This window comes from Falco naumanni, chromosome 18 (assembly GCF_017639655.2).
Source record: "Falco naumanni isolate bFalNau1 chromosome 18, bFalNau1.pat, whole genome shotgun sequence".
In the NCBI taxonomy this organism is placed as follows: domain Eukaryota; kingdom Metazoa; phylum Chordata; class Aves; order Falconiformes; family Falconidae; genus Falco; species Falco naumanni.
The window spans coordinates 5693045-5721034 of NC_054071.1; the positions used below are offsets into that span (position 1 = coordinate 5693045).

The 27990-nt window shown below is 57.4% G+C and overlaps 4 protein-coding genes and 4 pseudogenes across 4 annotated transcripts; 4 read left to right on the forward strand and 4 right to left on the reverse strand.

The window, feature by feature from the left end:
• Nucleotides 1-862: 862 nt before the first annotated feature.
• Nucleotides 863-13314, forward strand: LOC121099123 (annotated as a pseudogene).
• Nucleotides 6080-7144, reverse strand: LOC121099125 (annotated as a pseudogene).
• LOC121098969 (feather keratin Cos1-2-like) lies at nucleotides 9041-10219 on the reverse strand. Its single transcript, XM_040617532.1, has 2 exons — nucleotides 10136-10219; nucleotides 9041-9768 (listed from the first exon to the last, which is right to left on the reverse strand). Exon 2 carries the CDS (start codon nucleotides 9745-9747, stop codon nucleotides 9442-9444), a length of 306 nt encoding a protein of 101 aa, XP_040473466.1. The 5' UTR covers nucleotides 9748-9768; nucleotides 10136-10219; the 3' UTR covers nucleotides 9041-9441.
• LOC121099127 lies at nucleotides 9041-21492 on the reverse strand (annotated as a pseudogene).
• LOC121098965 (feather keratin Cos2-2-like) lies at nucleotides 12026-13314 on the forward strand. Its single transcript, XM_040617528.1, has 2 exons — nucleotides 12026-12219; nucleotides 12587-13314. The coding sequence occupies exons 1-2, from the start codon at nucleotides 12052-12054 to the stop codon at nucleotides 12911-12913; spliced, it is 495 nt and encodes a 164-aa protein (XP_040473462.1). The 5' UTR covers nucleotides 12026-12051; the 3' UTR covers nucleotides 12914-13314.
• LOC121099126 lies at nucleotides 15211-27447 on the forward strand (annotated as a pseudogene).
• LOC121098966 (feather keratin Cos1-2-like) lies at nucleotides 23612-24680 on the reverse strand. Its single transcript, XM_040617529.1, has 2 exons — nucleotides 24488-24680; nucleotides 23612-24119 (listed from the first exon to the last, which is right to left on the reverse strand). The coding sequence occupies exons 1-2, from the start codon at nucleotides 24653-24655 to the stop codon at nucleotides 23793-23795; spliced, it is 495 nt and encodes a 164-aa protein (XP_040473463.1). The 5' UTR covers nucleotides 24656-24680; the 3' UTR covers nucleotides 23612-23792.
• On the forward strand, nucleotides 25150-27271 carry LOC121099128 (feather keratin Cos1-2-like). Its single transcript, XM_040617769.1, has 3 exons — nucleotides 25150-25251; nucleotides 26437-26571; nucleotides 26940-27271. The coding sequence occupies exons 1-3, from the start codon at nucleotides 25150-25152 to the stop codon at nucleotides 27264-27266; spliced, it is 564 nt and encodes a 187-aa protein (XP_040473703.1). The 3' UTR covers nucleotides 27267-27271.
• Nucleotides 27448-27990: the final 543 nt, after the last annotated feature.

The window sequence follows — 27990 nt, forward strand, 5'->3', positions numbered from 1 at the left end:
CAGCTTCCCTCCTTCATTCACGGCTCTTCTATTTCCCCCACCGCGCAGCAGCGCAGGGGGCTGCGGGTGCGGGCGCTGCCGTCAGCACACACAAGTTTCCTTCTGCGCAAAGAGGGACTTTACCTGACCTGCTCATGAAGAAGCAGCCGGGTTTTGGCACCTTCCCCTGAACGCCTTGTCTCTGCCTCCCCAGACACAGGTGCTTGGCCTTCAGACTCCGTGTTCTGTGCGTGACCTGGAACTCATGGTGCTTGAACACCAAAGGAGCTGGACTCAGAGCTGCGCGACTGCCCCTGTGGCACCCCCATCTCACAGCCGAGCAACATGCGGAGCCCCGTCCCTTCCCTTCCACACCCGTTTGGCACCAGGTCTCAGGCCGTGCCTCAGTGAGCACCAGGCCGAAGTGCACCTGGCCCTGGCCTGGACACGAGGAGCCTGCGTCCCGCCCCAGCCCCCAGCAAGACGGCACCATGAGGGGACCGATTCAGGGACAGGGGCCCGCAGAGGCGGGCAGGCTTTCCTGGCCCTGTACTTAAAGCAAGAGGTGGGGGTGCGGGGGCAGAGGCTGCGTTTCAGCTCCCTGGGCACCTCTCTGCCCGGCCAAAGGCACCGCCTCTCAGCTGTAATGGGCTCTGGCTGGCACGGGCGATCTGCTGCTCTGCAGTGCCCAGGGACACCCCCGGGAAGGCCAAGGTCTTCACCCTGACCCACACAAGTACAGGCTGACACACGTGTGCTCACTCACGCCTGCACGGAACCAGGCAAACCTCTGCACGCTTACAGAAAGGCAGGAGATGGCCATGAGCGACCATCAGAGAGAGATGGGGGGAGCAAGAGGAAAGGATGTGCCGTGCCCTCTCGCATGGCGGTCCTGGGGCCAACGCAGATGAGAAGCATGGGAGCGGTGCCCCTTTCCCGACAACTGTGCCGCAAGCAAGCCCACGGGAATGAGCCAGGCGCACATCACCTCTCCGCGTGGGATGCCACCAGCACTTGAGCTGCGTCTTCCTCCTGCGCCGGCACGTGCCTGTCCCGGAAATCCTTGGCCTTCTCATGCCGGCACTTAGAGCAGCCTTCATGTGGGAAAGCACGTGCCGTAAGCAAGGAAATGAAAAGGCAGCGGTGCAGGAAACCAGGACACAGCCCATACCATTAGGTGGGATGGTCTGCATTTGCCAGGAACTCGTCAGAAAATTATTACTTCCACGGAGGGTGCCTCTGGGCCCGAGGCAGTGCAGGACTGCTATAAAAGGCGGCCCGACTCTCTGCGCTCTCACGCGCTTCTCTTGCCCCCTTCTCCTTGGGAATCAGGTGCGTGTGAAGTCTCTTGTCCTCCTCCTTCCAGACCAGGTCTTTCCTCCGTGGAGGGCTCAGCTCGTGTGGGCTGTGCTAGCCCCGGGCTGGGAGCTGCTTCTCACGGGAGAGGGAAGGGGGGGAGAAGGTCTTCTGCAGAGAGAGCCTGGGACGTAGCTGAGGTGGCTCCTGGGCTTTCAGCTGGGCAGCGTGTGCTGGGCCAGGAGATGCGGTGGCCCCGCTGTGGTTGGGTGCAGTGCTGCTTCTCATGTTTCCCCGTTTCTGGCTTCCCCTGCCCTCTCTCCCAGGTGCACCTCCAGCCCCAAGCCATGTCCTGCTGCAACCCGTGCCAGCCCTGCCAGCCCTGCGGCCCGACCCCGCTGGCCAGCAGCTGCAACGAGCCCTGTGTCAGGCAGTGCCAGAGCTCCAACATCGTCATCCAGCCCTCCGCCGTGGTGGTGACCCTGCCCGGCCCCATCCTCAGCTCCTTCCCGCAGAACACCGCCGTGGGCTCCTCCACCTCCGCTGCCGTTGGCAGCATCCTCAGCTGTGAGGGAGTGCCCATCAACTCCGGGGGCTTTGACCTCTCCTGCATCACCAGCCGCTACTGCGGCAGCAGATGTCGCCCCTGCTAAAGGTGCTGGCAACAGCTTTGGGCAAGAACCTTCAGGACCTCAGAACATGGACCGGAGATGGAGCTCCGTGCCATTGGCCCCTTCTTCCACTCAGCCTTTTTGCCCTCTTCCCTTTGCTGTCGCCTAGCCTCCCAGCACCAGCGTGGCTGGCACCTGTTGGCCTCCCTCCCTCCGCAGGGCAGGCAGACGGACACCCTGCAGGAGCTCCACCGCACCTCAGTGGCTGCCCCTGGCGCTGCCTAGGAGCCACCTCCTTTTCTTCTTTCGACTCATTAAAGTTGTGCTGCATCCAGGCCTGTGCCTCCGAGTCCTCCCTCCTTCTGTGGCAGCTCCCCCAGTCTGCCCGGGGAATAACGGGGGTGGAAGGGGAGAACTCCCTGCAGTGGATTCTATCGCTTGGCAACATGCTAAATTCATGCTTTTTTGTGGATGAACCGATGGTAATTGGTTCTGAAGGATGGTCAGCTTAGCGGGTGTGTCATGCTCCATCGGGCAATGACAGTATCAGTTCTCAGCCAGCATTCTCTCCTGGTCCTAATCACACATAATGTAACCCCCACCCATGGTCTATAGATATATAGCTGTCAGGCATCTTGGATATTTGAAGCAGGCAATTAAGAATGAGACTATTAAGGAACCAATGCACCCAGGAAACACACACATTCAGTGAGTTACAACAGGTGTCAGTGGTTGTTACAGACTGAGGCCCAATCAGTTTTCCTCACATGGGACACCAATTGTCACAGCACGAGCAAAACTAGCAAGCTGCAACAAGGCTTTACCATGGGTCAGATTCTACTGTCCATGCTGTGTCTCCATCCTCCAGAGGCCAGGCCACACTGCTGCTTCTCTCAGCTACATCCAGCTCCTCCCTGCTCCTCCTCCAACCAGCCTCTCTCCCACACGCCTCAGGGCTATTTAACCACTTAGCAGGATGAGCTACAGCTGCACATCGTCCATGACAATAACCCCCTGCCTTGAGGCAAGGCCACAGCTGCATGTTATCAATGTAATCAGCCCACTGCCTTCATTCCTCTACAAGCAATATCATGCCATGGTCAGTTGCAGCAAACCAGCAGTGTTGGTCAGATGTCTGCCAAGTCCTCTCTGCTCTGGTCTACTACCCACACCTCTGCCCAGGCATGGTCAGACCTTCACCTTGGATAGTCAGGTTCTGTCAGTTGGCACAGGTTCTGATTATCCGTCTGACAGCAATAGAGAGCATAGGTTTAACCGACCACAGCTTTATTCCTTCCGTCTGGTCTGGGCAGCTGATCCCTCCTGGTCATGTACTGGGCCACAGCAAAGAAGAGCAGGACATCTGTAAGTGATGTCATTCCCCCGGGCTTCCCACATCTCCCAAGGTGGGCACGTGCTCCCATGTGCCATTATTTCCTCCATGTGTCTTCCAACCTTGGTGGGGAATGGCCTCCTCATTGTCACTGTGTGGAGCAGTCAGCACCTGCAGACCTTGCTGAATTTCTACATCCTCATCAGGTTCCCTTCATGGAGGCCTGGTATACCATCACTGGCGTGTCAAAAACGATGTAGATGTTCTTGCCACCAGAAAAAATGCTGGTGTTGCCTGCTGGCAGGCACAGTCATTCTTCCCCTTTTTCCTGGTTATCACTGAGTTTGTGATCCTCTCAGTGATGTCCTGCCCTGGTTTTGGCCAGGGTGGAGTTAGTTTTCTTCTCCATAGCTGGTACAATGCTATGTTTTTGGTTTGGTATGAGAATAGTGTTGATAACACACTGATGGTTTTAGTTGTTGCTAAGTAACATTTATACTAAGCCCAGGACTTTTTGGTTGTTTAGGCCCTGCCAGTGATAAGGTGGGGGTGGGGTGTGTGCAAGGAAATGGCAGGGGACACAGCCAGGACAGCTGACCCAAACTGGCCAAAGGGATCTTCCATATCACAGAATGTCATGCTGAGTATATAAACTCAGGGGGAGCGGTTTGGGCAGTCTGGTTGTTGCATCAGTCAGCGGGTGGTGAGCGATTGTATTGTGCATCACCTGTTTTGTTTTTTCCCTTTCGGATTTTATTCCTCTCTCCCTCCCCTTTTTGTCACACTACTACTACTACTACTATTATATTTCATTTTACGTCAATTATTAAATTGCTGTTATCTCAACACGTGAGTTTTACCTTTCCTGATTCTCTTCCCCATGCCAATGGGGAGGGTGGGGGGGGTGGGTGGGGGTGGGCAGGAGTGAGCGAGCAACTGTGTGGTGGTACTTGGTTGCCAGCTGGGGTTAAACCACAACATGTCCTTTAATCATGATTTCATCGTATGCAAACTGCTCCATTACACCACTCTCATGAGAAAGAAAATCTGCTTCTTGCAAGCTCCACCAGCCCCTCTTATGTGTCAAAGGACCAAAGGGCTGGAGAACCTGTCCTGTGAGGAAAGAGTGAAGGAGTTAGGCCTTTTTTCTCTGGTGGGGGACCTGATCACAGTATTCCAGTACTTAAAGGTTGTCTACAAAGAGGAGGGAGGCTCTCTCATCACAAGAAGCCACATGGAGAAGACAAGGGCCAACAAGTACAAGTTGCACCTGGAGAGGTTTTACCTTGACGTAAGAACTACAATTTTTATAGTAAGAACAACCATTCCCTGGAACAGCCTCCCCAGGGACACGGTGGAGTCCCCATTGCTGGAGGTTTGCAAGATGCAACTGGACAAGGTGTTAGATAATCTCATCTAGGCCTCCTATCCCATGAAAGGTTGGACCAGGTTATCTCTGAAGGCCCCTTCAAACCTGGACTATCTTATGATTCTATGATCGTCTCAGTGATGTCCTTCAATCATGACGTCACTTTATACAAACCACTCCACTGCACCACTGTCACGACAAAGAAAATCTGCATTCCAAAAGAGTTTATGGCAATCAAGACTAGCATTTTTTGCAGAGAAAATTAAATGCTGCATGGTTAACGTCCTCTTCATTTCCTAGACTTGTTCACTTAAAGACTCATATGCTATAGGCAGGGAATAGCAGAGAGGAACATGAACTTTTGAACTTCTTCTCTAGAAGGCTTTTGTAGTGATCAAGAGAAATGACGGTCCCCAAAGGGTAAGTCAGCAGGTCCATATTACACTTCTAAGGTGTCAGATTGATGTGCCCAGAGGAGTGTATTGGTATTGATTAACTAGGTCTTCTAGATGACAGCTCTGTTGACTTTGAAGGACTCCACCCTGGGGTCCATTGCCTGGGCGCAGGGCAGAGCAGGGCCTTGGACCCATGCTGGGGAGATGCCTTCCTGGGATTAGTACCAGTACTCGTCCTGCCAGTGTAACTGCCCAGACGGGTCCGGTTCCCCGCACGGCCCAGTGTGAGACAGGTGTCCTACTGTGAGGGCACAGCCCTGCCTTTCATTGTGCCCATGTGGCTCCAAGTGCAGGGTCTGTTGAAGGATAGATGGCCAATGGCTACAGGCTGCAGTGCTAGAAGACCCTGCTCTGCAATGAGGAGCAGTGGTGGTGTAAGCAAAGCTCAGACTGGCCTTGCCTCAGAGCACTGGGTGAGGAAGGGTAGCTGAGTCTGGGCAGGGCCATCTCCAGCATTTGTGCTATGGTTAGGTGGGGGCCTGTCTCGTACTGCCAAAAGGTGCCCAGTGGCCAGTGACATTGAAATAGATGGCTTCTCTGCCCGAAACTGTTGGAAGGAAGAGCCTGAGGGGAACCTTACATCACCCATGGGGTGCCGTGTGTCTGAGTTGTTCTGTTGAGCCCAGTAGTGCCTTGAGGAGATCCGATTCAGTAAGAGTTCCACCCTCCCCTTCCACCCCCGTTATTCCCCGGGCAGACTGGGAGAGCTGCCACAGAAGGAGGGAGGACTCGGAGGCACAGGCCTGGATGCAGCACAACTTTAATGAGTCGAAAGAAGAAAAGGAGGTGGCTCCTAGGCAGCGCCAGGGGCAGCCACTGAGGTGCGGTGGAGCTCCTGCAGGGTGTCCGTCTGCCTGCCCTACGGAGGGAGGGAGGCCAACAGGTGCCAGCCACGCTGGTGCTGGGAGGCTAGGCGACAGCAAAGGGAAGAGGGCAAAAAGGCTGAGTGGAAGAAGGGGCCAATGGCACGGAGCTCCATCTCCGGTCCATGTTCTGAGGTCTTGAAGGTTCTTGCCCAAAGCTGTTGCCAGCACCTTTAGCAGGGGCGACATCTGCTGCCGCAGTAGCGGCTGGTGATGCAGGAGAGGTCAAAGCCCCCGGAGTTGATGGGCACTCCCTCACAGCTGAGGATGCTGCCAACGGCAGCGGAGGTGGAGGAGCCCACGGCGGTGTTCTGCGGGAAGGAGCTGAGGATGGGGCCGGGCAGGGTCACCACCACTGGAGAAGGCTGGATGACGATGTTGGAGCTCTGGCACTGCCTGACACAGGGCTCGTTGCAGCTGCTGGCCAGCGGGGTCGGGCCGCAGGGCTGGCAGGGCTGGCACGGGTTGCAGCAGGACATGGCTTGGGGCTGGAGGTGCACCTGGGAGAGAGGGCAGGGGAAGCCAGAAACGGGGAAACATGAGAAGCAGCACTGCACCCAACCACAGCGGGGCCACCGCATCTCCTGGCCCAGCACACGCTGCCCAGCTGAAAGCCCAGGAGCCACCTCAGCTACGTCCCAGGCTCTCTCTGCAGAAGACCTTCTCCCCCCTTCCCTCTCCCGTGAGAAGCAGCTCCCAGCCCGGGGCTAGCACAGCCCACACGAGCTGAGCCCTCCACGGAGGAAAGACCTGGTCTGGAAGGAGGAGGACAAGAGACTTCACACGCACCTGATTCCCAAGGAGAAGGGGGCAAGAGAAGCGCGTGAGAGCGCAGAGAGTCGGGCCGCCTTTTATAGCAGTCCTGCACTGCCTCGGGCCCAGAGGCACCCTCCGTGGAAGTAATAATTTTCTGACGAGTTCCTGGCAAATGCAGACCATCCCACCTAATGGTATGGGCTGTGTCCTGGTTTCCTGCACCGCTGCCTTTTCATTTCCTTGCTTACGGCACGTGCTTTCCCACATGAAGGCTGCTCTAAGTGCCGGCATGAGAAGGCCAAGGATTTCCGGGACAGGCACGTGCCGGCGCAGGAGGAAGACGCAGCTCAAGTGCTGGTGGCATCCCACGCGGAGAGGTGATGTGCGCCTGGCTCATTCCCGTGGGCTTGCTTGCGGCACAGTTGTCGGGAAAGGGGCACCGCTCCCATGCTTCTCATCTGCGTTGGCCCCAGGACCGCCATGCGAGAGGGCACGGCACATCCTTTCCTCTTGCTCCCCCCATCTCTCTCTGATGGTCGCTCATGGCCATCTCCTGCCTTTCTGTAAGCGTGCAGAGGTTTGCCTGGTTCCGTGCAGGCGTGAGTGAGCACACGTGTGTCAGCCTGTACTTGTGTGGGTCAGGGTGAAGACCTTGGCCTTCCCGGGGGTGTCCCTGGGCACTGCAGAGCAGCAGATCGCCCGTGCCAGCCAGAGCCCATTACAGCTGAGAGGCGGTGCCTTTGGCCGGGCAGAGAGGTGCCCAGGGAGCTGAAACGCAGCCTCTGCCCCCGCACCCCCACCTCTTGCTTTAAGTACAGGGCCAGGAAAGCCTGCCCGCCTCTGCGGGCCCCTGTCCCTGAATCGGTCCCCTCATGGTGCCGTCTTGCTGGGGGCTGGGGCGGGACGCAGGCTCCTCGTGTCCAGGCCAGGGCCAGGTGCACTTCGGCCTGGTGCTCACTGAGGCACGGCCTGAGACCTGGTGCCAAACGGGTGTGGAAGGGAAGGGACGGGGCTCCGCATGTTGCTCGGCTGTGAGATGGGGTGCCACAGGGGCAGTCGCGCAGCTCTGAGTCCAGCTCCTTTGGTGTTCAAGCACCATGAGTTCCAGGTCACGCACAGAACACGGAGTCTGAAGGCCAAGCACCTGTGTCTGGGGAGGCAGAGACAAGGCGTTCAGGGGAAGGTGCCAAAACCCGGCTGCTTCTTCATGAGCAGGTCAGGTAAAGTCCCTCTTTGCGCAGAAGGAAACTTGTGTGTGCTGACCGCAGCGCCCGCACCCACAGCCCCCTGCGCTGCTGCGCGGTGGGGGAAATAGAAGAGCCGTGAATGAAGGAGGGAAGCTGAGGCTGTGGAGAAGACGTGGGGACGGGGTGGAGGCATCTTAAGGGCTTTTCTGCTGTTTCTCTCCCTCCCGCTCTATTTTTCGTTGGCAATATGTTGGAGGAATGTTCCCCCAGTCAAGTCTGTTTTTCCAGTGAAAGTAACGGGTAAGTGATGCCCCTGGCTTTGCCTCGACCCACAGCCTTTTTCACCTTCTTTCCCCCTCTGTCGCGTTGCGCAGGGAGAGGGAGAGGGAGAGAGCAGCCTGGTGGGTCTGGAAGCCAGCCAAGGTCTTTTCAGTATTGCCCCACTTATGGTTCATGCAAGTGCCGTGAGTGTTTGTCATTTATGTGCTTTTTTCCTGCTTTCTCTCTGTGCCATCAGGAGCAGACTCCTTCTGCCACAGATGTTCCCCTCAGAGGACAGTGGGCAATGATGCCCATTGGCCTCTGCAGGGACCCGCTGTACGGACGTGACGGAATGAGAGGGGACTTGCCGTAGCTACCCTTGCCCTCGGATGCACACCCTGCCCCTTCCTCCTGGAGATGGGTGGGGAGGTGAGGAGGAGGCGGCTGTGGGCTCTAGCCAGGGTGATTTCTCCCGCTATTCCCTCCTTCCGTCCTCGTCGCCACCTTCTGTCTGAGCCTTCTCCCCCAGCACAGCTCCATGCAGAGCAGGAGGAACTGCCCTGAGTCCCCGTGGGGCTGCTGACCTCCCAGGGCCTCCTGCAGCACCGGGCTCGTCCCATGAAGACAGGGCAAGTTGGCACCACCATCCGCAGGGCATGTTTGGAGGCCAAGGGCACTATTTCTGGGCAGACACACAGCACGGGAAGGGCTGATGGGCACGGGCTGTGCAGTGGCCAGAGATGTTGTCCTCAGCTCCGAGGGACAGCGACCAAGGGAGGCCATGGGGCTGTGTGTGCTGCCCTCCCATTGGTCTAGGAATGAGAAAGGATCCACTTGCTCCCCCATTTGTTTCCTCCCGGCGCATCTCCTTCCTCCCTGCGCAGCTTTAGAGAACATCCAGAGAGGAAAGGACCACACAGAGCCAGGGGCTGGGATGCTGCAGAGTTTAATGAGTCCAAAGAGGGAAACAAGATGCCTCTGAGGGGAGGCCACAGGGAAAGGGTCGCGCGGACAGCCAAGAGCCAGTGCCCCACAGAGGGAGAGGGACAGGCAGGTCCCCCCTGGGCTGCCTTTGGTGGGCCTCATGGCCCAGGGGAGTGGACAAAAACAAAGGCAAGGGAGGAAAAGGAGAGAGTGGAGGAAGGGAACGAGAGGCATCGGTCACGTTTCAAGAGAGCCCAGGCTGGCCCCTTCCTCAGGGCTGACACCCGTTGCAGGAGGCGTGAGGCATGCTCAGCCCCTCTCAAAGCAATGGCCACAGTCTCCGTCGTTCAGCCTGGCATCATCTTCTGGGTTCCAGCGGATCCTTGTCCGGGCCGTCGCCAGTGGCTTTAGCAGGGGCGACATCTGCTGCCGCAGTAGCGGCTGGTGATGCAGGAGAGGTCAAAGCCCCCGGAGTTGATGGGCACTCCCTCACAGCTGAGGATGCTGCCAACGGCAGCGGAGGTGGAGGAGCCCACGGCGGTGTTCTGCGGGAAGGAGCTGAGGATGGGGCCGGGCAGGGTCACCACCACGGCGGAGGGCTGGATGACGACGACAGAGTCCTGGCACTGCCTGCAACAGGGCTCGTTGCAGCTGCTGGCCAGCGGGGTCGGGCCGCAGGGCTGGCAGGACTGGCACGGGTTGCAGCAGGACATGGCTTGGGGCTGGAGGTGCACCTGGGAGAGAGGGCAGGGAGGAAGCATGGCACAGGGACACCTCAGGAGCAGCCTGCAACCCCACCAAAAGGAAGCCAAGGCAGGGGGCTGCACAGCGGGAAACAAGGGCTTCTTTGCCCGAGCTCAGCGGGGTCCTGCGCATAGCAGCCAGGCCCAGGGATGCTCATCACTAGCCTGGAGCAAAGGGCCAGCTCAGCCCAGCCTCAGCCTGTCTCCGTGACAGACTGTCTCTCCTCTGACCTCTCCCGCCACCCCCGTCTCGGAGCACTAACATAAGACCAAGGAGCAGGTACCAGCTGAGCTGCCCTCGAAGGCTAGACCCTGTCCTGGAGGAGGAGGTGGAGGAGAAAAGGGGCTTCCAGCTCACCTGGTTCCCAAGGAGAAGGAGGTGACAGAAGCGGCTGAGAGAGCCATCAGTTGGGCTGGCTTTTATACTGGCCCCACGCTGCCTCAGGGCCAAAGGAAGTGACAGTTTTCCTGCATGCCTGGTCTCTGTCACATCCTGCTCTTCCCCAGGTTTTCAGCCTGCTCAATGCGGACGGGGGAGCAAGGACAGGGTAAACAGGTCACCCTGGCACATGCAGGCTGCGTGGCTTTGGCAGCGGGGCTCAAGCAGCCCTACTTTGCCCTGCAAGGCTTTCACCACGCAGGCCAGAGAGCGAACAGTTTCTCCTGGCCATCGCCCCAGCATTCCAAATTCCATGGATCCAAGGCAGACCAGGAATTTGAGAGCAAGGGAGAGGGTAGCTCTGGCTACTGCATCCTGGCTGAATTACCGGCAGTGTGGACAGAGATCCCCGCTCCTCTGGCCTTCTGAAAAATTTCCCTAGGTTTATCAGCTGGAGGGTTTTGGGGCCTTTCTCCACATTCAATGAGCCCTCAATGCTGTGAGCACCATACCTGTCACACAGCATGGAGGGGTCTGACAGGCTTGTGATAACCTAATACAGGCAGGCCAGTTGGAGAAGGGCCACATTGCTTGACCAACCCCATCCTGATGTCCATCCAGTAGTCCCCTCATGGCCCTTTTCTGCAGGGCTGCTCTCCAGAAACTCATCTCCTAATTCATACTTGTATCTGGTGTTACTCCATCCTAGGTGCATGAATCTGGCACTTAGTCGTGTTAAATTCCATGCCATTAAGGACTGCCCAACGAGCCAATGTTGTCTGGCAGCGTGGCACCCGGCACGCAGAGAAGCACCAGGGACTACTCCGCAGACAGTGCAAAGAACCTCCCTGAATCCACCCGAGAGCTGGAGTTATTTTTACACTGCCGGACTGTGTATCCAGCTATCCATCACCTTATTAGCTCATTCCTTCTGCTCATTCCTCGTCTCACTCTCTATACTCTCAAAAATGCTGATCGATGTATCTGTACAATCTCATATTGCAGGCTCACGTCCATCCTGATACTCAAACCTGGCAGCTCATGCTGCTTTCCCCAGTATCTCACAAGGGTGTGAGTCCGTCACTTTTTTCTGTGTCACCCAACGGCCTGTAGTGACAGTCTCATTCAGAAGGAGGAGACATCAACTTTCTTGCTTCCGTTCTGCTTGTGCATCTTACCAAAAATTTTCTGCGCAATTCAACATCACCTGCCCATGCCTGGTACTTCAGCATTTCATCCCTTCTAGCATTGAAGCGGCTTCACTGTGTGGCTCCAAGGACTTAGTCCATTCCTACTTACGTACAACTCGTTTTCATAGAACGATAGACTCGTAGCATGTTTGGGTTCAAAGGGACCATGGAAGATCACCTTCTCCAAGCCCTCTGCCTTGGGCAGGGACATTCTTCATTGGACAAGTGGCTCAAAGCTCCATCCAACCTGACTTTGTTTTATTCAATAATTCTGGAAGATAAGGCCTATACAATCTCTTTTCCTTTCTTCCTCTAAACATCTACGTAAGAACAATACATCAAGAGGAACTTGCAGACATTACAAAAATACCAGTGTGGAGTCTCAGTGCTCCTTTTATGCCCATTGGTTTGTACACGAAAACAATGTCAGGTCTCAGCAGACCAAGTCTGCAGGGCTAGGAGCAGCTGGAGCTGTTCCTGTCTGAAGGATCACACAAACACCCAAAAGAGAGAGCCCAGGCTGACATCACCTGCCTGCACTGGACCCCTCTGGCACTTAGTCCGTGTCTTCTGCCCACAGTGAGGCAGCCTTGCCCCGGAAACCACGGGCCCTCTCATCGCAGCTCTCAAAAGAGACGTCCGTGACGGGACGGGCATGACATAAACCAGGAAACGCAAGGGCAGCGTAGAGGGAAAGAGCAACACATGCCATGTCATTACCGGGGATGTTTCCGTTCATTAGCAGCATGCCGGAAAATTGCTGCTTATGCAGCGGCTGCCTTGGCCCTGAGGCAGCGTGGGGCCAGTATAAAAGCCAGCCCAACTGATGGCTCTCTCAGCCGCTTCTGTCACCTCCTTCTCCTTGGGAACCAGGTGAGCTGGAAGCCCCTTTTCTCCTCCACCTCCTCCTCCAGGACAGGGTCTAGCCTTCGAGGGCAGCTCAGCTGGTACCTGCTCCTTGGTCTTATGTTAGTGCTCCGAGACGGGGGTGGCGGGAGAGGTCAGAGGAGAGACAGTCTGTCACGGAGACAGGCTGAGGCTGGGCTGAGCTGGCCCTTTGCTCCAGGCTAGTGATGAGCATCCCTGGGCCTGGCTGCTATGCGCAGGACCCCGCTGAGCTCGGGCAAAGAAGCCCTTGTTTCCCGCTGTGCAGCCCCCTGCCTTGGCTTCCTTTTGGTGGGGTTGCAGGCTGCTCCTGAGGTGTCCCTGTGCCATGCTTCCTCCCTGCCCTCTCTCCCAGGTGCACCTCCAGCCCCAAGCCATGTCCTGCTGCAACCCGTGCCAGTCCTGCCAGCCCTGCGGCCCGACCCCGCTGGCCAGCAGCTGCAACGAGCCCTGTGTCAGGCAGTGCCAGAGCTCCAACATCGTCATCCAGCCCTCCGCCGTGGTGGTGACCCTGCCCGGCCCCATCCTCAGCTCCTTCCCGCAGAACACCGCCGTGGGCTCCTCCACCTCCGCTGCCGTTGGCAGCATCCTCAGCTGTGAGGGAGTGCCCATCAACTCCGGGGGCTTTGACCTCTCCTGCATCACCAGCCGCTACTGCGGCAGCAGATGTCGCCCCTGCTAAAGCCACTGGCGACGGCCCGGACAAGGATCCGCTGGAACCCAGAAGATGATGCCAGGCTGAACGACGGAGACTGTGGCCATTGCTTTGAGAGGGGCTGAGCATGCCTCACGCCTCCTGCAACGGGTGTCAGCCCTGAGGAAGGGGCCAGCCTGGGCTCTCTTGAAACGTGACCGATGCCTCTCGTTCCCTTCCTCCACTCTCTCCTTTTCCTCCCTTGCCTTTGTTTTTGTCCACTCCCCTGGGCCATGAGGCCCACCAAAGGCAGCCCAGGGGGGACCTGCCTGTCCCTCTCCCTCTGTGGGGCACTGGCTCTTGGCTGTCCGCGCGACCCTTTCCCTGTGGCCTCCCCTCAGAGGCATCTTGTTTCCCTCTTTGGACTCATTAAACTCTGCAGCATCCCAGCCCCTGGCTCTGTGTGGTCCTTTCCTCTCTGGATGTTCTCTAAAGCTGCGCAGGGAGGAAGGAGATGCGCCGGGAGGAAACAAATGGGGGAGCAAGTGGATCCTTTCTCATTCCTAGACCAATGGGAGGGCAGCACACACAGCCCCATGGCCTCCCTTGGTCGCTGTCCCTCGGAGCTGAGGACAACATCTCTGGCCACTGCACAGCCCGTGCCCATCAGCCCTTCCCGTGCTGTGTGTCTGCCCAGAAATAGTGCCCTTGGCCTCCAAACATGCCCTGCGGATGGTGGTGCCAACTTGCCCTGTCTTCATGGGACGAGCCCGGTGCTGCAGGAGGCCCTGGGAGGTCAGCAGCCCCACGGGCACTCAGGGCAGTTCCTCCTGCTCTGCATGGAGCTGTGCTGGGGGAGAAGGCTCAGACAGAAGGTGGCGACGAGGACGGAAGGAGGGAATAGCGGGAGAAATCACCCTGGCTAGAGCCCACAGCCGCCTCCTCCTCACCTCCCCACCCATCTCCAGGAGGAAGGGGCAGGGTGTGCATCCGAGGGCAAGGGTAGCTACGGCAAGTCCCCTCTCATTCCGTCACGTCCGTACAGCGGGTCCCTGCAGAGGCCAATGGGCATCACTGCCCACTGTCCTCTGAGGGGAACATCTGTGGCAGAAGGAGTCTGCTCCTGATGGCACAGAGAGAAAGCAGGAAAAAAGCACATAAATGACAAACACTCACAGCACTTGCATGAACCATAAGTGGGGCAATACTGAAAAGACCTTGGCTGGCTTCCAGACCCACCAGGCTGCTCTCTCCCTCTCCCTCTCCCTGCGCAACGCGACAGAGGGGGAAAGAAGGTGAAAAAGGCTGTGGGTCGAGGCAAAGCCAGGGGCATCACTTACCCGTTACTTTCACTGGAAAAACAGACTTGACTGGGGGAACATTCCTCCAACATATTGCCAACGAAAAATAGAGCGGGAGGGAGAGAAACAGCAGAAAAGCCCTTAAGATGCCTCCACCCCGTCCCCACGTCTTCTCCACAGCCTCAGCTTCCCTCCTTCATTCACGGCTCTTCTATTTCCCCCACCGCGCAGCAGCGCAGGGGGCTGCGGGTGCGGGCGCTGCGGTCAGCACACACAAGTTTCCTTCTGCGCAAAGAGGGACTTTACCTGACCTGCTCATGAAGAAGCAGCCGGGTTTTGGCACCTTCCCCTGAACGCCTTGTCTCTGCCTCCCCAGACACAGGTGCTTGGCCTTCAGACTCCGTGTTCTGTGCGTGACCTGGAACTCATGGTGCTTGAACACCAAAGGAGCTGGACTCAGAGCTGCGCGACTGCCCCTGTGGCACCCCATCTCACAGCCGAGCAACATGCGGAGCCCCGTCCCTTCCCTTCCACACCCGTTTGGCACCAGGTCTCAGGCCGTGCCTCAGTGAGCACCAGGCCGAAGTGCACCTGGCCCTGGCCTGGACACGAGGAGCCTGCGTCCCGCCCCAGCCCCCAGCAAGACGGCACCATGAGGGGACCGATTCAGGGACAGGGGCCCGCAGAGGCGGGCAGGCTTTCCTGGCCCTGTACTTAAAGCAAGAGGAGGGGGTGCGGGGGCAGAGGCTGCGTTTCAGCTCCCTGGGCACCTCTCTGCCCGGCCAAAGGCACCGCCTCTCAGCTGTAATGGGCTCTGGCTGGCACGGGCGATCTGCTGCTCTGCAGTGCCCAGGGACACCCCCGGGAAGGCCAAGGTCTTCACCCTGACCCACACAAGTACAGGCTGACACACGTGTGCTCACTCACGCCTGCACGGAACCAGGCAAACCTCTGCACGCTTACAGAAAGGCAGGAGATGGCCATGAGCGACCATCAGAGAGAGATGGGGGGAGCAAGAGGAAAGGATGTGCCGTGCCCTCTCGCATGGCGGTCCTGGGGCCAACGCAGATGAGAAGCATGGGAGCGGTGCCCCTTTCCCGACAACTGTGCCGCAAGCAAGCCCACGGGAATGAGCCAGGCGCACATCACCTCTCCGCGTGGGATGCCACCAGCACTTGAGCTGCGTCTTCCTCCTGCGCCGGCACGTGCCTGTCCCGGAAATCCTTGGCCTTCTCATGCCGGCACTTAGAGCAGCCTTCATGTGGGAAAGCACGTGCCGTAAGCAAGGAAATGAAAAGGCAGCGGTGCAGGAAACCAGGACACAGCCCATACCATTAGGTGGGATGGTCTGCATTTGCCAGGAACTTGTCAGAAAATTATTACTTCCACGGAGGGTGCCTCTGGGCCCGAGGCAGTGCAGGACTGCTATAAAAGGCGGCCCGACTCTCTGCGCTCTCATGCGCTTCTCTTGCCCCCTTCTCCTTGGGAATCAGGTGCGTGTGAAGTCTCTTGTCCTCCTCCTTCCAGACCAGGTCTTTCCTCCGTGGAGGGCTCAGCTCGTGTGGGCTGTGCTAGCCCCGGGCTGGGAGCTGCTTCTCACGGGAGAGGGAAGGGGGGAGAAGGTCTTCTGCAGAGAGAGCCTGGGACGTAGCTGAGGTGGCTCCTGGGCTTTCAGCTGGGCAGCGTGTGCTGGGCCAGGAGATGCGGTGGCCCCGCTGTGGTTGGGTGCAGTGCTGCTTCTCATGTTTCCCCGTTTCTGGCTTCCCCTGCCCTCTCTCCCAGGTGCACCTCCAGCCCCAAGCCATGTCCTGCTGCAACCCGTGCCAGCCCTGCCAGCCCTGCGGCCCGACCCCGCTGGCCAGCAGCTGCAACGAGCCCTGTGTCAGGCAGTGCCAGAGCTCCAACATCGTCATCCAGCCCTCCGCCGTGGTGGTGACCCTGCCCGGCCCCATCCTCAGCTCCTTCCCGCAGAACACCGCCGTGGGCTCCTCCACCTCCGCTGCCGTTGGCAGCATCCTCAGCTGTGAGGGAGTGCCCATCAACTCCGGGGGCTTTGACCTCTCCTGCATCACCAGCCGCTACTGCGGCAGCAGATGTCGCCCCTGCTAAAGGTGCTGGCAACAGCTTTGGGCAAGAACCTTCAGGACCTCAGAACATGGACCGGAGATGGAGCTCCATGCCATTGGCCCCTTCTTCCACTCAGCCTTTTTGCCCTCTTCCCTTTGCTGTCGCCTAGCCTCCCAGCACCAGCGTGGCTGGCACCTGTTGGCCTCCCTCCCTCCGCAGGGCAGGCAGACGGACACCCTGCAGGAGCTCCACCGCACCTCAGTGGCTGCCCCTGGCGCTGCCTAGGAGCCACCTCCTTTTCTTCTTTTGACTCATTAAAGTTGTGCTGCATCCAGGCCTGTGCCTCCGAGTCCTCCCTCCTTCTGTGGCAGCTCTCCCAGTCTGCCCGGGGAATAACGGGGGTGGAAGGGGAGAACTCCCTGCAGTGGATTCTATCGCTTGGCAACATGCTAAATTCATGCTTTTTTGTGGATGAACCGATGGTAATTGGTTCTGAAGGATGGTCAGCTTAGCGGGTGTGTCATGCTCCATCGGGCAATGACAGTATCAGTTCTCAGCCAGCATTCTCTCCTGGTCCTAATCACACATAATGTAACCCCCACCCATGGTCTATAGATATATAGCTGTCAGGCATCTTGGATATTTGAAGCAGGCAATTAAGAATGAGACTATTAAGGAACCAATGCACCCAGGAAACACACACATTCAGTGAGTTACAACAGGTGTCAGTGGTTGTTACAGACTGAGGCCCAATCAGTTTTCCTCACATGGGACACCAATTGTCACAGCACGAGCAAAATAAGCAAGCTGCAACAAGGCTTTACCATGGGTCAGATTCTACTGTCCATGCTGTGTCTCCATCCTCCAGAGGCCAGGCCACACTGCTGCTTCTCTCGGCTACATCCAGCTCCTCCCTGCTCCTCCTCCAACCAGCCTCTCTCCCACACGCCTCAGGGCTATTTAACCACTTAGCAGGATGAGCTACAGCTGCACATCGTCCATGACAATAACCCACTGCCTTGAGGCAAGGCCACAGCTGCATGTTATCAATGTAATCAGCCCACTGCCTTCATTCCTCTACAAGCAATATCATGCCATGGTCAGTTGCAGCAAACCAGCAGTGTTGGTCAGATGTCTGCCAAGTCCTCTCTGCTCTGGTCTACTACCCACACCTCTGTCCAGGCATGGTCAGACCTTCACCTTGGATAGTCAGGTTCTGTCAGTTGGCAACAGGTTCTGATTATCCGTCTGACAGCAATAGAGAGAATAGGTTTAACCGACCACAGCTTTATTCCTTCCGTCTGGTCTGGGCAGCTGATCCCTCCTGGTCATGTACTGGGCCACAGCAAAGAAGAGCAGGACATCTGTAAGTGATGTCATTCCCCCGGGCTTCCCACATCTCCCAAGGTGGGCACGTGCTCCCATGTGCCATTATTTCCTCCATGTGTCTTCCAACCTTGGTGGGGAATGGCCTCCTCATTGTCACTGTGTGGAGCAGTCAGCACCTGCAGACCTTGCTGAATTTCTACATCCTCATCAGGTTCCCTTCATGGAGGCCTGGTATACCATCACTGGCGTGTCAAAAACGATGTAGATGTTCTTGCCACCAGAAAAAATGCTGGTGTTGCCTGCTGGCAGGCACAGTCATTCTTCCCCTTTTTCCTGGTTATCACTGAGTTTGTGATCCTCTCAGTGATGTCCTGCCCTGGTTTTGGCCAGGGTGGAGTTAGTTTTCTTCTCCATAGCTGGTACAATGCTATGTTTTTGGTTTGGTATGAGAATAGTGTTGATAACACACTGATGGTTTTAGTTGTTGCTAAGTAACATTTATACTAAGCCCAGGACTTTTTGGTTGTTTAGGCCCTGCCAGTGATAAGGTGGGGGTGGGGTGTGTGCAAGGAAATGGCAGGGGACACAGCCAGGACAGCTGACCCAAACTGGCCAAAGGGATCTTCCATATCACAGAATGTCATGCTGAGTATATAAACTCAGGGGGAGCGGTTTGGGCAGTCTGGTTGTTGCATCAGTCAGCGGGTGGTGAGCGATTGTATTGTGCATCACCTGTTTTGTTTTTTCCCTTTCGGATTTTATTCCTCTCTCCCTCCCCTTTTTGTCACACTACTACTACTACTACTATTATATTTCATTTTACGTCAATTATTAAATTGCTGTTATCTCAACACGTGAGTTTTACCTTTCCTGATTCTCTTCCCCATGCCAATGGGGAGGGTGGGGGGGGTGGGTGGGGTGGGCAGGAGTGAGCGAGCAACTGTGTGGTGGTACTTGGTTGCCAGCTGGGGTTAAACCACAACATGTCCTTTAATCATGATTTCATCATATGCAAACTGCTCCATTACACCACTCTCATGAGAAAGAAAATCTGCTTCTTGCAAGCTCCACCAGCCCCTCTTATGTGTCAAAGGACCAAAGGGCTGGAGAACCTGTCCTGTGAGGAAAGAGTGAAGGAGTTAGGCCTTTTTTCTCTGGTGGGGGACCTGATCACAGTATTCCAGTACTTAAAGGTTGTCTACAAAGAGGAGGGAGGCTCTCTCATCACAAGAAGCCACATGGAGAAGACAAGGGCCAACAAGTACAAGTTGCACCTGGAGAGGTTTTACCTTGACGTAAGAACTACAATTTTTATAGTAAGAACAACCATTCCCTGGAACAGCCTCCCCAGGGACACGGCGGAGTCCCCATTGCTGGAGGTTTGCAAGATGCAACTGGACAAGGTGTTAGATAATCTCATCTAGGCCTCCTATCCCATGAAAGGTTGGACCAGGTTATCTCTGAAGGCCCCTTCAAACCTGGACTATCTTATGATTCTATGATCGTCTCAGTGATGTCCTTCAATCATGACGTCACTTTATACAAACCACTCCACTGCACCACTGTCACGACAAAGAAAATCTGCATTCCAAAAGAGTTTATGGCAATCAAGACTAGCATTTTTTGCAGAGAAAATTAAATGCTGCATGGTTAACGTCCTCTTCATTTCCTAGACTTGTTCACTTAAAGACTCATATGCTATAGGCAGGGAATAGCAGAGAGGAACATGAACTTTTGAACTTCTTCTCTAGAAGGCTTTTGTAGTGATCAAGAGAAATGACGGTCCCCAAAGGGTAAGTCAGCAGGTCCATATTACACTTCTAAGGTGTCAGATTGATGTGCCCAGAGGAGTGTATTGGTATTGATTAACTAGGTCTTCTAGATGACAGCTCTGTTGACTTTGAAGGACTCCACCCTGGGGTCCATTGCCTGGGCACAGGGCAGAGCAGGGCCTTGGACCCATGCTGGGGAGATGCCTTCCTGGGATTAGTACCAGTACTCGTCCTGCCAGTGTAACTGCCCAGACGGGTCCGGTTCCCCGCACGGCCCAGTGTGAGACAGGTGTCCTACTGTGAGGGCACAGCCCTGCCTTTCATTGTGCCCATGTGGCTCCAAGTGCAGGGTCTGTTGAAGGATAGATGGCCAATGGCTACAGGCTGCAGTGCTAGAAGACCCTGCTCTGCAATGAGGAGCAGTGGTGGTGTAAGCAAAGCTCAGACTGGCCTTGCCTCAGAGCACTGGGTGAGGAAGGGTAGCTGAGTCTGGGCAGGGCCATCTCCAGCATTTGTGCTATGGTTAGGTGGGGGCCTGTCTCGTACTGCCAAAAGGTGCCCAGTGGCCAGTGACATTGAAATAGATGGCTTCTCTGCCCGAAACTGTTGGAAGGAAGAGCCTGAGGGGAACCTTACATCACCCATGGGGTGCCGTGTGTCTGAGTTGTTCTGTTGAGCCCAGTAGTGCCTTGAGGAGATCCGATTCTGTAAGAGTTCCACCCTCCCCTTCCACCCCCGTTATTCCCCGGGCAGACTGGGAGAGCTGCCACAGAAGGAGGGAGGACTCGGAGGCACAGGCCTGGATGCAGCACAACTTTAATGAGTCGAAAGAAGAAAAGGAGGTGGCTCCTAGGCAGCGCCAGGGGCAGCCACTGAGGTGCGGTGGAGCTCCTGCAGGGTGTCCATCTGCCTGCCCTGCGGAGGGAGGGAGGCCAACAGGTGCCAGCCACGCTGGTGCTGGGAGGCTAGGCGACAGCAAAGGGAAGAGGGCAAAAAGGCTGAGTGGAAGAAGGGGCCAATGGCACGGAGCTCCATCTCCGGTCCATGTTCTGAGGTCCTGAAGGTTCTTGCCCAAAGCTGTTGCCAGCACCTTTAGCAGGGGCGACATCTGCTGCCGCAGTAGCGGCTGGTGATGCAGGAGAGGTCAAAGCCCCCGGAGTTGATGGGCACTCCCTCACAGCTGAGGATGCTGCCAACGGCAGCGGAGGTGGAGGAGCCCACGGCGGTGTTCTGCGGGAAGGAGCTGAGGATGGGGCCGGGCAGGGTCACCACCACGGCGGAGGGCTGGATGACGATGTTGGAGCTCTGGCACTGCCTGACACAGGGCTCGTTGCAGCTGCTGGCCAGCGGGGTCGGGCCGCAGGGCTGGCAGGGCTGGCACGGGTTGCAGCAGGACATGGCTTGGGGCTGGAGGTGCACCTGGGAGAGAGGGCAGGGGAAGCCAGAAACGGGGAAACATGAGAAGCAGCACTGCACCCAACCACAGCGGGGCCACCGCATCTCCTGGCCCAGCACACGCTGCCCAGCTGAAAGCCCAGGAGCCACCTCAGCTACGTCCCAGGCTCTCTCTGCAGAAGACCTTCTCCCCCCCTTCCCTCTCCCGTGAGAAGCAGCTCCCAGCCCGGGGCTAGCACAGCCCACACGAGCTGAGCCCTCCACGGAGGAAAGACCTGGTCTGGAAGGAGGAGGACAAGAGACTTCACACGCACCTGATTCCCAAGGAGAAGGGGGCAAGAGAAGCGCGTGAGAGCGCAGAGAGTCGGGCCGCCTTTTATAGCAGTCCTGCACTGCCTCGGGCCCAGAGGCACCCTCCGTGGAAGTAATAATTTTCTGACAAGTTCCTGGCAAATGCAGACCATCCCACCTAATGGTATGGGCTGTGTCCTGGTTTCCTGCACCGCTGCCTTTTCATTTCCTTGCTTACGGCACGTGCTTTCCCACATGAAGGCTGCTCTAAGTGCCGGCATGAGAAGGCCAAGGATTTCCGGGACAGGCACGTGCCGGCGCAGGAGGAAGACGCAGCTCAAGTGCTGGTGGCATCCCACGCGGAGAGGTGATGTGCGCCTGGCTCATTCCCGTGGGCTTGCTTGCGGCACAGTTGTCGGGAAAGGGGCACCGCTCCCATGCTTCTCATCTGCGTTGGCCCCAGGACCGCCATGCGAGAGGGCACGGCACATCCTTTCCTCTTGCTCCCCCCATCTCTCTCTGATGGTCGCTCATGGCCATCTCCTGCCTTTCTGTAAGCGTGCAGAGGTTTGCCTGGTTCCGTGCAGGCGTGAGTGAGCACACGTGTGTCAGCCTGTACTTGTGTGGGTCAGGGTGAAGACCTTGGCCTTCCCGGGGGTGTCCCTGGGCACTGCAGAGCAGCAGATCGCCCGTGCCAGCCAGAGCCCATTACAGCTGAGAGGCGGTGCCTTTGGCCGGGCAGAGAGGTGCCCAGGGAGCTGAAACGCAGCCTCTGCCCCCGCACCCCCTCCTCTTGCTTTAAGTACAGGGCCAGGAAAGCCTGCCCGCCTCTGCGGGCCCCTGTCCCTGAGTCGGTCCCCTCATGGTGCCGTCTTGCTGGGGGCTGGGGCGAGACGCAGGCTCCTCGTGTCCAGGCCAGGGCCAGGTGCACTTCGGCCTGGTGCTCACTGAGGCACGGCCTGAGACCTGGTGCCAAACGGGTGTGGAAGGGAAGGGACGGGGCTCCGCATGTTGCTCGGCTGTGAGATGGGGTGCCACAGGGGCAGTCGCGCAGCTCTGAGTCCAGCTCCTTTGGTGTTCAAGCACCATGAGTTCCAGGTCACGCACAGAACACGGAGTCTGAAGGCCAAGCACCTGTGTCTGGGGAGGCAGAGACAAGGCGTTCAGGGGAAGGTGCCAAAACCCGGCTGCTTCTTCATGAGCAGGTCAGGTAAAGTCCCTCTTTGCGCAGAAGGAAACTTGTGTGTGCTGACCGCAGCGCCCGCACCCACAGCCCCCTGCGCTGCTGCGCGGTGGGGGAAATAGAAGAGCCGTGAATGAAGGAGGGAAGCTGAGGCTGTGGAGAAGACGTGGGGACGGGGTGGAGGTGTATCTTAAGGGCTTTTCTGCTGTTTCTCTCCCTCCTGCTCTATTTTTCGTTGGCAATATGTTGGAGGAATGTTCCCCCAGTCAAGTCTGTTTTTCCAGTGAAAGTAACGGGTAAGTGATGCCCCTGGCTTTGCCTCGACCCACAGCCTTTTTCACCTTCTTTCCCCCTCTGTCGCGTTGCGCAGGGAGAGGGAGAGGGAGAGAGCAGCCTGGTGGGTCTGGAAGCCAGCCAAGGTCTTTTCAGTATTGCCCCACTTATGGTTCATGCAAGTGCCGTGAGTGTTTGTCATTTATGTGCTTTTTTTCCTGCTTTCTCTCTGTGCCATCAGGAGCAGACTCCTTCTGCCACAGATGTTCCCCTCAGAGGACAGTGGGCAATGATGCCCATTGGCCTCTGCAGGGACCCGCTGTACGGACGTGACGGAATGAGAGGGGACTTGCCGTAGCTACCCTTGCCCTCGGATGCACACCCTGCCCCTTCCTCCTGGAGATGGGTGGGGAGGTGAGGAGGAGGCGGCTGTGGGCTCTAGCCAGGGTGATTTCTCCCGCTATTCCCTCCTTCCGTCCTCGTCGCCACCTTCTGTCTGAGCCTTCTCCCCCAGCACAGCTCCATGCAGAGCAGGAGGAACTGCCCTGAGTGCCCGTGGGGCTGCTGACCTCCCAGGGCCTCCTGCAGCACCGGGCTCGTCCCATGAAGACAGGGCAAGTTGGCACCACCATCCGCAGGGCATGTTTGGAGGCCAAGGGCACTATTTCTGGGCAGACACACAGCACGGGAAGGGCTGATGGGCACGGGCTGTGCAGTGGCCAGAGATGTTGTCCTCAGCTCCGAGGGACAGCGACCAAGGGAGGCCATGGGGCTGTGTGTGCTGCCCTCCCATTGGTCTAGGAATGAGAAAGGATCCACTTGCTCCCCCATTTGTTTCCTCCCGGCGCATCTCCTTCCTCCCTGCGCAGCTTTAGAGAACATCCAGAGAGGAAAGGACCACACAGAGCCAGGGGCTGGGATGCTGCAGAGTTTAATGAGTCCAAAGAGGGAAACAAGATGCCTCTGAGGGGAGGCCACAGGGAAAGGGTCGCGCGGACAGCCAAGAGCCAGTGCCCCACAGAGGGAGAGGGACAGGCAGGTCCCCCCTGGGCTGCCTTTGGTGGGCCTCATGGCCCAGGGGAGTGGACAAAAACAAAGGCAAGGGAGGAAAAGGAGAGAGTGGAGGAAAGGAACGAGAGGCATCGGTCACGTTTCAAGAGAGCCCAGGCTGGCCCCTTCCTCAGGGCTGACACCCGTTGCAGGAGGCGTGAGGCATGCTCAGCCCCTCTCAAAGCAATGGCCACAGTCTCCGTCGTTCAGCCTGGCATCATCTTCTGGGTTCCAGCGGATCCTTGTCCGGGCCGTCGCCAGTGGCTTTAGCAGGGGCGACATCTGCTGCCGCAGTAGCGGCTGGTGATGCAGGAGAGGTCAAAGCCCCCGGAGTTGATGGGCACTCCCTCACAGCTGAGGATGCTGCCAACGGCAGCGGAGGTGGAGGAGCCCACGGCGGTGTTCTGCGGGAAGGAGCTGAGGATGGGGCCGGGCAGGGTCACCACCACGGCGGAGGGCTGGATGACGACGACAGAGTCCTGGCACTGCCTGCAACAGGGCTCGTTGCAGCTGCTGGCCAGCGGGGTCGGGCCGCAGGGCTGGCAGGGCTGGCACGGGTTGCAGCAGGACATGGCTTGGGGCTGGAGGTGCACCTGGGAGAGAGGGCAGGGAGGAAGCATGGCACAGGGACACCTCAGGAGCAGCCTGCAACCCCACCAAAAGGAAGCCAAGGCAGGGGGCTGCACAGCGGGAAACAAGGGCTTCTTTGCCCGAGCTCAGCGGGGTCCTGCGCATAGCAGCCAGGCCCAGGGATGCTCATCACTAGCCTGGAGCAAAGGGCCAGCTCAGCCCAGCCTCAGCCTGTCTCCGTGACAGACTGTCTCTCCTCTGACCTCTCCCGCCACCCCCCGTCTCGGAGCACTAACATAAGACCAAGGAGCAGGTACCAGCTGAGCTGCCCTCGAAGGCTAGACCCTGTCCTGGAGGAGGAGGTGGAGGAGAAAAGGGGCTTCCAGCTCACCTGGTTCCCAAGGAGAAGGAGGTGACAGAAGCGGCTGAGAGAGCCATCAGTTGGGCTGGCTTTTATACTGGCCCCACGCTGCCTCAGGGCCAAGGCAGCCGCTGCATAAGCAGCAATTTTCCGGCATGCTGCTAATGAACGGAAACATCCCCGGTAATGACATGGCATGTGTTGCTCTTTCCCTCTACGCTGCCCTTGCGTTTCCTGGTTTATGTCATGCCCATCCCGTCACGGACGTCTCTTTTGAGAGCTGCGATGAGAGGGCCCGTGGTTTCCGGGGCAAGGCTGCCTCACTGTGGGCAGAAGACACGGACTAAGTGCCAGAGGGGTCCAGTGCAGGCAGGTGATGTCAGCCTGGGCTCTCTCTTTTGGGTGTTTGTGTGATCCTTCAGACAGGAACAGCTCCAGCTGCTCCTAGCCCTGCAGACTTGGTCTGCTGAGACCTGACATTGTTTTCGTGTACAAACCAATGGGCATAAAAGGAGCACTGAGACTCCACACTGGTATTTTTGTAATGTCTGCAAGTTCCTCTTGATGTATTGTTCTTACGTAGATGTTTAGAGGAAGAAAGGAAAAGAGATTGTATAGGCCTTATCTTCCAGAATTATTGAATAAAACAAAGTCAGGTTGGATGGAGCTTTGAGCCACTTGTCCAATGAAGAATGTCCCTGCCCAAGGCAGAGGGCTTGGAGAAGGTGATCTTCCATGGTCCCTTTGAACCCAAACATGCTACGAGTCTATCGTTCTATGAAAACGAGTTGTACGTAAGTAGGAATGGACTAAGTCCTTGGAGCCACACAGTGAAGCCGCTTCAATGCTAGAAGGGATGAAATGCTGAAGTACCAGGCATGGGCAGGTGATGTTGAATTGCGCAGAAAATTTTTGGTAAGATGCACAAGCAGAACGGAAGCAAGAAAGTTGATGTCTCCTCCTTCTGAATGAGACTGTCACTACAGGCCGTTGGGTGACACAGAAAAAAGTGACGGACTCACACCCTTGTGAGATACTGGGGAAAGCAGCATGAGCTGCCAGGTTTGAGTATCAGGATGGACGTGAGCCTGCAATATGAGATTGTACAGATACATCGATCAGCATTTTTGAGAGTATAGAGAGTGAGACGAGGAATGAGCAGAAGGAATGAGCTAATAAGGTGATGGATAGCTGGATACACAGTCCAGCAGTGTAAAAATAACTCCAGCTCTCGGGTGGATTCAGGGAGGTTCTTTGCACTGTCTGCGGAGTAGTCCCTGGTGCTTCTCTGCGTGCTGGGTGCCACGCTGCCAGACGACATTGGCTCGTTGGGCAGTCCTTAATGGCATGGAATTTAACACGACTAAGTGCCAGATTCATGCACCTAGGATGGAGTAACACCAGATACAAGTATGAATTAGGAGATGAGTTTCTGGAGAGCAGCCCTGCAGAAAAGGGCCATGAGGGGACTACTGGATGGACATCAGGATGGGGTTGGTCAAGCAATGTGGCCCTTCTCCAACTGGCCTGCCTGTATTAGGTTATCACAAGCCTGTCAGACCCCTCCATGCTGTGTGACAGGTATGGTGCTCACAGCATTGAGGGCTCATTGAATGTGGAGAAAGGCCCCAAAACCCTCCAGCTGATAAACCTAGGGAAATTTTTCAGAAGGCCAGAGGAGCGGGGATCTCTGTCCACACTGCCGGTAATTCAGCCAGGATGCAGTAGCCAGAGCTACCCTCTCCCTTGCTCTCAAATTCCTGGTCTGCCTTGGATCCATGGAATTTGGAATGCTGGGGCGATGGCCAGGAGAAACTGTTCGCTCTCTGGCCTGCGTGGTGAAAGCCTTGCAGGGCAAAGTAGGGCTGCTTGAGCCCCGCTGCCAAAGCCACGCAGCCTGCATGTGCCAGGGTGACCTGTTTACCCTGTCCTTGCTCCCCCGTCCGCATTGAGCAGGCTGAAAACCTGGGGAAGAGCAGGATGTGACAGAGACCAGGCATGCAGGAAAACTGTCACTTCCTTTGGCCCTGAGGCAGCGTGGGGCCAGTATAAAAGCCAGCCCAACTGATGGCTCTCTCAGCCGCTTCTGTCACCTCCTTCTCCTTGGGAACCAGGTGAGCTGGAAGCCCCCTTTTCTCCTCCACCTCCTCCTCCAGGACAGGGTCTAGCCTTCGAGGGCAGCTCAGCTGGTACCTGCTCCTTGGTCTTATGTTAGTGCTCCGAGACGGGGGTGGCGGGAGAGGTCAGAGGAGAGACAGTCTGTCACGGAGACAGGCTGAGGCTGGGCTGAGCTGGCCCTTTGCTCCAGGCTAGTGATGAGCATCCCTGGGCCTGGCTGCTATGCGCAGGACCCCGCTGAGCTCGGGCAAAGAAGCCCTTGTTTCCCGCTGTGCAGCCCCCTGCCTTGGCTTCCTTTTGGTGGGGTTGCAGGCTGCTCCTGAGGTGTCCCTGTGCCATGCTTCCTCCCTGCCCTCTCTCCCAGGTGCACCTCCAGCCCCAAGCCATGTCCTGCTGCAACCCGTGCCAGCCCTGCCAGCCCTGCGGCCCGACCCCGCTGGCCAGCAGCTGCAACGAGCCCTGTTGCAGGCAGTGCCAGGACTCTGTCGTCGTCATCCAGCCCTCCGCCGTGGTGGTGACCCTGCCCGGCCCCATCCTCAGCTCCTTCCCGCAGAACACCGCCGTGGGCTCCTCCACCTCCGCTGCCGTTGGCAGCATCCTCAGCTGTGAGGGAGTGCCCATCAACTCCGGGGGCTTTGACCTCTCCTGCATCACCAGCCGCTACTGCGGCAGCAGATGTCGCCCCTGCTAAAGCCACTGGCGACGGCCCGGACAAGGATCCGCTGGAACCCAGAAGATGATGCCAGGCTGAACGACGGAGACTGTGGCCATTGCTTTGAGAGGGGCTGAGCATGCCTCACGCCTCCTGCAACGGGTGTCAGCCCTGAGGAAGGGGCCAGCCTGGGCTCTCTTGAAACGTGACCGATGCCTCTCGTTCCTTTCCTCCACTCTCTCCTTTTCCTCCCTTGCCTTTGTTTTTGTCCACTCCCCTGGGCCATGAGGCCCACCAAAGGCAGCCCAGGGGGGACCTGCCTGTCCCTCTCCCTCTGTGGGGCACTGGCTCTTGGCTGTCCGCGCGACCCTTTCCCTGTGGCCTCCCCTCAGAGGCATCTTGTTTCCCTCTTTGGACTCATTAAACTCTGCAGCATCCCAGCCCCTGGCTCTGTGTGGTCCTTTCCTCTCTGGATGTTCTCTAAAGCTGCGCAGGGAGGAAGGAGATGCGCCGGGAGGAAACAAATGGGGGAGCAAGTGGATCCTTTCTCATTCCTAGACCAATGGGAGGGCAGCACACACAGCCCCATGGCCTCCCTTGGTCGCTGTCCCTCGGAGCTGAGGACAACATCTCTGGCCACTGCACAGCCCGTGCCCATCAGCCCTTCCCGTGCTGTGTGTCTGCCCAGAAATAGTGCCCTTGGCCTCCAAACATGCCCTGCGGATGGTGGTGCCAACTTGCCCTGTCTTCATGGGACGAGCCC